Below are 11367 nucleotides of genomic sequence, written 5' to 3'. Positions count from 1 at the left end.
ACCTGGGAGTATGCCCCAATGAATTCAAGAGGACTTACTTCTGAGTAGATACTGGGTAGCAGTCACTTAGCTACACTCAGAGTAAACCCATTTCAAGTGAATGAACATGACTAACTAAAGTTAATGTGGGCCAAATAAACACACAACTTCAACTTACTGTATATTCAGGAGATTCATCCCAAGAATTGTAGTTTAGTCGCTCGTAGTAAATGTTCACCTTGGCAATATCTTTTCTGAAACTGAGGAAAGAGAGCGTCGAGATCGATTTAGTCCATTTGTAAATTTGTCTGTCCCTCCCAATACATTTTATTACAGTTTGAAAGAAAATACATGAAGGTTAATATCAAATATACAGTATCGTTTTATCAAAGTTTTTTTTAAAAAAACCCCTAATTAAATAAAAACAAACCCAAATGAAGAAAAGAAAAAAGAAAAGGGGGAAGGAAAAAAGCAAGAGGAGGAGGAAAAAAAGAGAACTGCAAATTCTTCATCCGTCGGTTATATATAAAAAATTATCCAAAACATCCAAAACTGTCCAGTGTAAATTTGGTTGAGGGAACTTTTGACAAAATTGCGGAGAGACACTGCCAGTCAGTGTAGGCAACACTGAGTTAGGTGGACCAAACAACCTCACTCTGTGTGTTCCTTTGCTCCAGATGGTTGAGGCCCTTTTGTTAAAATGCAAACTGAACTGGTACAGTCAGAAGCAAGGACCAGTGAATACCATGGTGTACCCTCCCCAGCTAACTACGCACAGGATTGCAGTTGGACTGATCAAAATAAATTTGGTATAGTGCCATGTAAGTGGACTTTTCTTGAAGCTATAGCTCCTACACTTCAAAATTTAGCACTTCACCATAGATGCCAGTTCTGAAGACAGTTGCCAAATAATCTTGCATTTATGGTAAAAGAGAAGGACTTGACAGAGCAGCAGCAGCACCCCCCAGTAGAAAAAACAATGTGACTAACCTGTCGCCAGTGGCATTGTATCTGTTCTGGGCTTCCAAAGCTTTGTGAATCCATTTCTAAAAAGAAAGACACAGGAACAGGGTTCAAAATCTGGAAGCAGACACAGCAGATGGTTCAAGTGGCATTGTGCCAGGGATGGCATAGGGGAGCTGCCAGCTGTCCAAAATATCAGCTGGGCTTGCTCTTGGGCTCTTAACGGAAGCTTGCTTTGCAGTGAAGCTTAACATGCCATTGGGATAAAAATGACCACCTATGAAGGCCTTTGGGTCAAGCGGCTGTTAAAGGCAGGGAAGCACAGTGCAGTAGAGTAGTTGGCAAATTGTAATAATAAAAACCGATACATACAAGCAAGGCAGAAGTAACGCGACTATCAAGTGTTTAAAAATATATTGACCATTCAAAACTTTTTGTTTGCCCTTAGAAGTTTCATCAATATGCTTAATATATTTTCTTTGCTCTCATTTTTTTAAAAAGGGAATTTGACATCACTATGGTGGACCTGTTGCACCCTATCAGATGTTTAAGGAGGCAGAAGAAACAGTTAAATTCTCCTCCTTATTGGAGCACACACCACAGGTGACTGGCTCCTTGATTGGTTGTATGTTCACTGCAGCAGGCTCCCTGATTGGTAAGTGACTATCATTAGCCAGCTTGGGAGAACATTGAAAAATTAGCATCCTCCCCCACTCTGAACTCCACATAAGTTATACTTTACCTCAGATTTGGTCGAGGGCCACTTTGCATATCCTGCTGAAAGTTTGTACCAAGTCTCGCTGTCAAGAAGACAAGAATGTAAAAAGGTTACGAGGAACCCTGCTGCATCAGAACAAAAGCTACAGTGAACATTTTATGGTCCCGTCTCCTTTTCTATACTTTGAGATGTGGCGGCCATTTTATGTCATGTCACACCCCCATGGCAGCCAGTTGGTGACTGGAACCCACAGTATGTTCTCAACATTTCCAAAGTGTCCACTAGCCTGAAAAGGCTGTAATGCCTGGATGCCCGTGTGCACCCTTGGGTGATCTACATGCAGGTCGCACTTACTGAACACAGCGAGTTCGCTGGAAATTGTTCGTTAGGCGACCATTCAGCTAACAAGATGACAGTTTCCATTATTTCCTATGCGAACATTTCTGATCCATGATTTTCCTCCCCCCTCCTACCATGGTTTCTTCCTTAAATTGCTACAGCCAACCAGCAAGAGAGAGACAAAGGAAAAACTGGTTTCCTTTCCTGCTCCCTGATTTATCTGATCTCTCTCCCCATTCCTTTTCTCCATGGTTTCTGCCTGAAAATGGTTGCCGCTGACCAGCAAAGCATAAACAAGTATGGAAGTGGGCAGACTCTGGCTGTTTGGATGTCTGAATCAACTGAGTGTGTAGCAAGGCAATTATTTTTTTTTTGCGTTTGGATAAGTGAATCTTCACATAACAAGCAGACCAATAGTGGGACCTGCATGTATGGCTCAAAAGAGATTGAGGAGAGGAGGTAGCTATCTAGTGGGCCAGTCAATGAAAAGGCACATATCTGGTCCATGCTAAGCTTGACCCTGCTACCATTCGAATGCGTCAAATGCCTTTGCTACTCACTTGCATGGTCTGTGGCATTTGTCAAAACAGGATTCGGTATGAGTGGCATCTTGACTGTACATGCGATTGTACAGGAGATAGAAGCAATGACCTACAGGAGGGGGAAAATAAGAGGAACAAGTTCAATAGGATGCAGCTGCCACAGGCAAATAATTGAGGACAGCCCTGTTCTGCCATCATGAAGGGTCCTTGTCCAAACCAACCCCCAACATTGTCTGATCAACATTTCCTGTTTGCAGCTGAACTTAGTTTGAGTGGCACTTCCTGCTTCAAATTGAACCCACTTTGATTAGCACTTCCTGTTTCCAATTTAGCAGTTTGGCTGTCACTTCCTGTTTTCAGCTGAATACAGTTTGATCAGCACTTCCATCTCCTAGCTGAACATGCTTTGCTTGAATGAGAATCCCAAAGACCAGACTGTGAAAGGCCACATCTAGACCCTGGGCTTGAGATTCTCTACCCCTGAGTCAGCTCATACAAAGTATTCACATTATGTGTCCTCTTTGGTGTTCTCTCTCTCTCTCTCTCTCTCTCTCTCTCTCTCTCTCTCTCTCTTGTTGTATAAGCATCCACCCTAGTTCAGGTATGCCTCCCAATTTTGTTGGAACTCCCATCAGCCCCAGACAATGTGGCCAATGGACAGAAATGATGGGAGCTGGAGTCTAGCAACATTTGCAGGCACCACATTGGCTGTCATGGGGAAACAGCTAGCCAGGCTACATATAGACTCTGTGCCATTGGCCAAATCAAGTCATTCTGAACACATTTAACCACGTGTGTGTGGCTTCTCCTTACCCCAATTATGATGCTTGTTATAGTTGCAGTACTCTGTTCCTGGAGGCAGTGGGTAGTAATAGTACCCACAACCACAGTCTTCAATCATTTTCCTCTGGAAACATGAATGCAAGCAAGCCTATGGGGCAGTGAAATGGGATGGGGAGATAGAACAAAATAAAGTGCTGTAAGTCAAATTTCTCTGGTGCCTCAAGCCTTTTGCTTCAGATCCGCTAGTGGGGTAGATAGGTGTTACCTTAATGGGAAGGGCTATCCCAATTCATTTTGCCACCAATGGTGAAGGAGAAGAGCCAAACCCACCACTGCAAAACAATTTCCCCCAATAGAATGCATGCTTGCTTGGTATTTGCAATAACACATGCGTTCTTATGGAAACTTTGCCTCTGTAAATCTTTGCACACATTACTTGGCTGGAGAATTGCACTGCACAATTTGGACTGGGGCAAATTCTGAAGGAGACCTGCCTTTTCAGCTTACCTCTTCAGTTCAAAAACTGCAAAAAAAACAAAACTAGGTAGATTTGATCGAAACCAGAATCAAATTTCTCCCCTCTCTTCCTTAGCCTGAATTTCACACCCTGATTTGAATTAACTGGGCAGATCTTTGACAGTGAGCCGGTTGCTCTATTTATTTGAGTGATCCAACACATGGGAAGGGGCAGGATCTTAAAAAGGCAGAAACAAATAAAGTGGGAAAACAAATCCTCTATTTTAGCTGTACCTGCTGCGTGTATGTGCTGTTGTATATGAGCTTGACAGCTACATCATCTCCATCCTTTGTACATGTGCCATAATTTCCGTCTAAGCGAGTCACCTCGTCCTGCGTAGTTGGAGGGAGGAAAGAGCATATCACTTGGAGTTTAGCATACAGGCCAGAATCAATTCAAAATAAAGAAGCTAAACCTGGAAGAGTCTCTCCCCTCTCCCACTAAAGCAACATCAGCCCCACAGGAGGCCCTTGCAATTGCCTGTCGCCAGTTATTGAAAGTCAACTGTCTGGTGGTGGCTGGTGCCCAGCAGGTTTGGTGGGGTGGAACTCGGAGAGCCCAAACATTCCGACATCCCCCCCCAAATTGGGATTGCAACAAAAACCCCATTTGGAATGCCAGTTCAAAACATCAGGGATGGGGAGCGACGGCTGCATTCATTCGAGGCAAACTTCCGGGGGGCGGGGACAAAGCCAAAAGGGGGCGTGGCATTGGATGTAAGGTTTACTTTCGCTAGTTTATATACACATTTACACAAACCCCACTCTATGCACCATCCAGGCAAGTAAGAGACACTACCAGAGTTCAAGGGTGCATTTATCCAGGTAAAAGCAGGGATGTGAATCAGGGCGAGGGGTATGTGGCCTGGGAAGAGAGAGTCAAGGGCCAGATCGGAAGGAATTTTGCTCCGGGGCCTGAGGTTCCCAACCGCTGATTAAAACACTTTTACCCTGCTCTGCCTCCAGCCAGAAAGCCTCCCAGACACCCCACCACCCCACATTTCTTAGTACAAAAGTATTGATCTGATGTGTAGAGATCTTCCCTGTTCTGCTTAGGTCAAGAGTGTTCTGGAAGGTTTCTTTCTATGTGAAAGAAACAGGCAGAAAGTTCTTGTTTGGGTTATTCCTTCTGAGAAGCTGAGTACAGCTGGTTGAAACTGGTTCTATTATCCTTTCTGTCAAGGTCATGCTGACTCTATCTCTTTGTTCTGGTGTGGCGTTCTGTACTCTTAGTGTAAAGGTTCAGTCTTATTATAAGTTCTTGTTAAGTTTAAGTGAAGTCTGCTGCAACTGGATTTCTTATGGACAGTGCCAATTCTGAATGTATTGGATTTGTGACCATTATGCTCATTTGCCTTCCAGAGCAGTAAAGTTCTGTTGGACGAAGTACAATTGCCTCTGGTCTATTTTTGGGAACTCTGCAACGTGTTTAGGTTTTTTTCTCCTCCACACATGACAAGGTTTTTCCTGTTTCCCATTCAGACTCCCCCCCCCCCCCCCGGTGCTCACCTGTGTGATCCCAATGGTGGTTTGAATCCCCGGCCGAATATCAAACCCCTCATGCTCTAAGAACGCAGTCTGGTTGTGGCTGTGGATCATCACCCTCACGCCCGCCTTGGTGGACAGCAGCGGGATGTGGTCCTTTTGCTCCACTTTGAGGATAAGGGAGAGTCCTGGAACCAAACAAACACAAGAAGGTAAGAAGGACCTGCTGGATGGGGCCAATGGCCCTCCGAGGAAAAAGCAAAGGGATTCGTCGTCAAAGCACAGCTCCGTCCAAGCAGGAAGTGACATCAGTCAGTTGCTAAACAGGAAATGGCATCAGCGTGTGGCCAAAGCTCTTTTTATTGCACATGCCCCTCAAGGATTGCTCTGGTGGGAGGGGGCCGAACCCTGCTCAAAATTTCCACCTACATAGTTGGCCTCTGAGGTAACAGTGAGCAGCTGTGGAAGCAATGGCTGCCCACACGACAGAGGAATCGCTTCTGTGTTGCTCACTATGATGTCAGAGACACCCTCATGGGCACAAGATCTCACATATATCATCATCCCTAGTGTGTAGGAATGACCCAGGGCCAGCCTAAGACATTTTGCCATCTGAGGCAAAGGATAAGATGATGCACTCCATATGCAGAAGACGGCTGGGCTAGCAGTTGAAGTTTACACTGGTGATGACAGGAAAGCTTTCCCCAACACACCTGAAGGCAGTTACATAAGAAGCTGCCTTATACAGAGTCAGACCTTTGATCTAGCTAGATAGCTCAATATTGTCTACTAGCTTAAGAGCTCCAGAGACCATTTATTTCAGTGCGCATTTAAATTGCTGGTGTTTTCTCGCCCTGCCCTTTAGATCATACATTTGAATTGTTTTACAGTTGGTATTGTGTATTGTTTTAAAGTACTAAAATCCTCGATTTACGATAGCTCAGTTGCCTTCGTATATTCAGCTTATCCTAGAGGATGATGCACAGTTAAACTATGAAATCATTGAAGGAGTGATAGGCACCAACTTGGATGGTATCAAAAGAGGATTGGAGAGATTCGTGGAGGAAAAGACTATCAAAAGTTATTAGCCATGATGGCTATGCTCTGCCTCCGCAGTTAGATGGGCCACTGGCCTGATCCAGAAGGCTCTTAGTATGTTATAGAGTGACCCCACTCCTCCTCACTCTGCCCCCTGAGCTGCCATTCTGGGCCTAGATCCATTGGGTGTACCTTGCCCTGGCAGCAAAAATCAAACTAGGCCCTGTCAGCTTGAAGTCTGCCTGCCTGCCTGCCTGCCGTCTTAAAATTTGGTATTGCACTTCTGTTGAGAAAGCTATAACAATGAAAACCAGAACACAGTTTTGCTGTTTTACAAATATATCTTCCTCTAGCTCCCCTGAGGGTCATCTATTGTTTGACCCTGCCCGCATTCCCTCCCTGACCTTTCCCCTTAGGAACAGCACATTATGGGAGAGAGGTTAAGCTTTTATACCTGGGTCATTTTCTTGATAAAAATCAATCCTCAGATCTGCTATTTGCAGCAATTTTGCGGGGAAGGGACATAAAGGTGCCCATATGATACCCGTATATTGTCCCTCTGCTGGGCAAATAGCAGCTTCAAAGGTTATTTTAATCAGGCAAATGACCCTACTGGAAAGGGTTAACCCACCCATTTTTTCAGTGTCACAGCCCTGATCTGATTTGGGACATAACTGGGTCTGTTTTCACTCTAAGGACACACTCTGAAGACAGTAATAAAACGGCAGGTTATGTATGCTGGAAAGCAAATGCCCACCCAGCCAAACTGACAGCTACCCCTTCCCTCACAGAAACTGCTGGACTGCGAAAATTCCGTTTCTGATAATTTTGCTCTCTTGGTTCACAGTATGTACTTTGACTGATTCACCAGCTGAACCAAACTGTGTCTGATCTTCATTGCCTCAAGGGGGGACACAACATCTAGATTTATCTCTGCAATTTAAAGCAACACGTCTGTGGAACATAATGAGCTCTCTACACAGCCTAACCCTTGCAAGCGACCAATAGTCACACTTATCTGCCTGCACATTCTTTTTCTCCGTTCTTACCGTAAACAATTCCAGGCTTCAAAGCTTTCCAGAACTCATCTGTCCCGCCTTTATTAAAAGTGTAACAGCTTCCATAGACGGGGTGATGAAAGTGCTCAGTTTCACTGTAATGAAGGAAGGAAAAGGGGGAATGGTCAAAATCAAATATGAGCATTTTTTGTTGCTCTCCCCTTTCCAGCGTTTGTTCACTGGACTTCTCCAGTTCCTCAGCTCTCCAGATGCTTTGGGACTACAACTCCCATCATCCCTGACCACTGGTCCTGTTAGCTAGGGATGATGGGAGTTATAGTCCCCAAACATCTGTAGGGCCGAGTTTGCCTATGCCTGTTCTACAGCCTTCACCAATGTCCTCGAAAAGGATATGGAACAGAATGGAGTCTCCTGGAAAGGGCATGGCTGGCTGGATCCCTGAACAGGAGCATGCCACACTGAAATGTTTTGCTGCGGGTGCCCATTAACTATTCACAACCCTGGGGATATGGTGAGATAAGCATCTTGTTCCATGTGATCATGCTGAAACATTTAATCACAAAAGCCATCTCAGAGAAAGGGGGACTTTTATGAATACTATCAGCCTCAGATGATAAGCACTCTCCTTCCCTCCTCACCAGCGGTATTTTGGATTGGGCAGTGGGGGCAGCTAGTGCTTAAGAACAGGGATAAAATATAAGGAATATAAGATAAAGGCAATCCAATTGACACCATAAGAACGTAAGAACAGCCTTTTGGATCAGGCCAATGACTCATAGTCCAGAATCCTGTTCTCACAGTGGCCAACCAGATGCCCCAATGGGAAGCTCCAAAGCAGAACAGCTCCTGTGGTTTCCAGTAACTGGCATTTATGGGCTTTATGTTTCCAACCTCGAAGGTGTGGATGTTGAAACATGGCCCTACATTACACCTGCATTCCAAAGCTGACCGTTACTTTTACGAGTGAGGTCATCTTGCCTTGGGACAAGAGCAGATCGTACAGCAGACCGAGAGAGGCTCCGCCCTCTGGAAGTTTGCTTAAAACTTACAGGAGCCTGCCAAATACCCGCAATTTGTCCCAGCCGATAACGCTTAAGCAAATGTTTGCTTGGGTTCATTATCAGCGACGCGTTTTGATGGGCCCTTGTGGTTAGCTCCGCCGGCTTCTTGTTTCAACAACAGACCCAGGGGTGGTGGTGGCAGGGACCAGTTTGGCTCCACCGAGGGAACAACTGGTACAGTCACACCTTGTACTGTACAGAGAAGAGATAAGGCCAGGCAATAGGATAGCCGGCAGCTGCACGACAGCACCATGGTTAAGAGTCAATTCATGGCAGCACATCCAAGCCACGTGGGGACTGGCAGGTGGTACAAAGGGAAGGGTGTCTCCAAAAGTGAGACTTCTTACAGGTAAAAGGTCTTGTAAGGCCACCGGCAGCCTTCCTGTCTGATCCACAAAACTGACGCCCTTTTTACATTACCTGCTCGCACCTTGAGATCTTTCCCATCTTAGCCCCTCTTGGAGGAAACTCATTGAAAGTACAGTAGCGGCATGGCTGGCTGAGGTGAATAAATTTCAGTGGGACTAAGAGTGGAGACAATCCCTACCATAGAGGTTCTGCTCCCACAAAGGAGAGGGTCTTTTCTTGCTAGAGTGCCCTGCTTCTGAAGTTGCCTCGCCAAGGAGGGACATCTGGCGCCATGATGAACTTTATGGTGCAAGGAGAAGGTGAAGACCTTCCTACCGCCCAAGGCTTTTTAGGTTCAGCTACTATATTCAGCTGCCACTGAATACCAGTGGCTGGGAACTGCAGGAGGGGAGAGTTGCTTTCATGCTCTGGTCCTGCTTGTTGGCCACTTTGAGAAGAGAGGGTTGCTTCCAATTCAATTCAACTCAGAACAGGCCCGATGAAAGGAGCAAACCTAAGTTAGGGCATATCCATGCTTGCCTTTCATCTGCTTTCTCCAGGCACTGTCCATGATTTAAAGCTCTGGGTCTTTTCCGCCCTCGGATTTCCCCCCATGAAAAACAGCTCTTTAAAGCTCAGTAGGAGCAAACGTCAATCTGTGGGGAAACCCGAATTGACGTTTGCTCCGATTTGACTTTAAAGAATGGGTTTTCGTGGGAAAAGCTTGGAGCAAAATAGCCCCACAGAAACCTCTTGGACATGGATCATTATAGCATGGACCTCTGCCTGGAAAGAGCAGGGCAAAAGCTATGGGTGGATAAGCCCTCATTTATGGCCAAGAACATCATGAGCAGGACTAACACCAGCACAGCCAATAGAATCCAGGATGATGGGAGCTTGCCATCCAAGATTCTAGGGGTTGGGCTCAACTTCATGGCCAAGTGGGGATCAGAACCCTGCTTTCCCAGGCCCAAATCCGGCACTCTAACCACTGCACCACACTGTCTCTCCCATTTGGCCAAGGCAATAGCAACAGAGTTCACCTCCCTGCCCTCTCCACCTTCCGCCTCTCTCGCACTTCCTGCCCTGCTCCTTTCGCAAAGTACCTGCAGTACCCCTGAGGACAATGCTGCTGCTGCTGCTGCATGTCTCCTGAGACAGGCAGCATTTCACTGGGTGTGGGCAGGTTTGCTCTGGCTTTATCAGATTGTTCTCCTTGCTGTGCCGTATGCAAACAGAAGCCGGGGAGGACCCGGTGCCAACCTGCCCTTCACCTCGAGAGAGACAGGGAGAGTCTGTGGCAATTCTAGGGAACTTCCCCATCCGCAGCCTGAAATTATCCCGAAAAGAGAAGAGCCGCCAACGCCCTCTTGTGCGCCTGAACGAACCAGCTCCTCTCGGTGAGGGATCTGGGAATAGAAATAGGCAGGGTGGCTCAGGAGGTCAGGGCGGGGCTGCCCTTGGAATACTGTAGGGCGGTTCCGCAGAAAGGAGCTGGGGGGGGGAAAGGTCTGAGAAAGGGCAATCGATGGGATAGAGGGGAAGGGAGCAACTCCTCTATCTGTGAAGAAGAAGAGTTCTTCTACCCGAAGGAGTCTCAAAGCGGCTATCATTCTCCTTTCCCTTCCTCCCCCACAACTAACCCTCTGTGAGGTGAGTGGGGCTGAGAGACTTCAGAGAAGTGTGACTGGCCCAAGGTCACCCAGCAGCTGCACATGGAGGAGCGGGGAAGCGAACCCGGTTCCCCAGATTACGAGTCTATCGCTCTTAACCACTACACCACACTGAACGGTGCATGTGCTCTGCAGTGGTTGGACCTTGGGAGAGTAGGGCTCAAAACCTGGCCAGGAACCTGCCTCGTAGGGTTGTTGTGAGGATAATGTGGAGAAGGGCACCCGCACTGCCTCGAGCCCCCCAGAGGAAAAATAAGTACTAGTGTGGTCTAGTGGTTAAGAGTGTTGGACAAGGTCTTGGGGGGCCAGGAGACAACTGCCTAGCAACTGCCCTAGGCATGACTGAATTTCAGTCATTTCAAGGGTCTAGTCTGAGCATTGGATGCAACCCTACATTCTTCTTTTGCAGGAGCAATGCTTCCATTGATGACCACCAGTGGCTGCCTGTGAGCAACCTCTCTGGAATGATTCTCGGATGCTCTGGTTCTACAACTGTGCAGGCCAGCAGGGTGGGTGGCTGCGTGAGTTACCTAGCTTTGCAAGGCAATCCATCATACTGGCAAGCGTAGACCAGGTTGTTGATGTGGTCGTCGTCCTTGGAGATGTCAATGATGGGTGGGATCTGGGACATGATGTTCATGTAGTGGAAACTGTACCATTCCTGAAAAGCGTCGACCCCGGAGGAGTAAATCTTGGTGTAGCAGTCTCCACCCGTTTGGTTACACTGAGGAAAGAAGAGAATTAGGGGAGTGAGATGTTCAGCTCTGAAGAAACAATTGTGCAGTGATCAAGAAACTGGAGAGAGAGAGAGAAGAAGAAGAGGGAGCTCTGTGGAGCAAAGCCAAAGGTCCGTCTTCTCCTGGTGGCCGACCAGATGCCTCTAGGTGGCCTGAAAGCAGAACA

The 11367-nt window shown here is 46.8% G+C and overlaps 1 protein-coding gene and 1 long non-coding RNA gene across 7 annotated transcripts in view; both read right to left on the bottom strand.

Annotated features, from left to right (window-relative positions):
- Positions 1–11367, bottom strand: part of LOC310850913 — a 169449-nt gene that overhangs the window by 31664 nt on the left and 126418 nt on the right. The gene's annotated exons all lie outside the window — the stretch shown is intronic.
- Positions 1–11367, bottom strand: part of SCNN1D (sodium channel epithelial 1 subunit delta) — a 69806-nt gene that overhangs the window by 3717 nt on the left and 54722 nt on the right. For all 6 annotated transcript variants that reach the window (XM_083752638.1, XM_083752639.1, XM_083752640.1 and 3 more), the window contains exons 4-12: positions 10995–11188; positions 7413–7516; positions 5350–5513; positions 4075–4173; positions 3355–3472; positions 2560–2650; positions 1685–1742; positions 970–1025; positions 158–239 (exon numbers count right to left, since the gene is read on the bottom strand). In XM_083752638.1, coding sequence (XP_083608764.1) covers positions 158–239; positions 970–1025; positions 1685–1742; positions 2560–2650; positions 3355–3472; positions 4075–4173; positions 5350–5513; positions 7413–7516; positions 10995–11188 — 966 coding nt within the window. The remainder of the gene's footprint in view (positions 1–157; positions 240–969; positions 1026–1684; positions 1743–2559; positions 2651–3354; positions 3473–4074; positions 4174–5349; positions 5514–7412; positions 7517–10994; positions 11189–11367) is intronic.

The sequence above is a fragment of the Podarcis gaigeae genome, assembly GCF_964106915.1.
Source record: "Podarcis gaigeae genome assembly, chromosome: 8".
Taxonomy (NCBI): Eukaryota; Metazoa; Chordata; class Lepidosauria; order Squamata; family Lacertidae; genus Podarcis; species Podarcis gaigeae.
The sequence above is the reverse complement of the archived record's forward strand: the minus strand, read 5'-3'. Positions and strand labels throughout refer to the sequence as shown.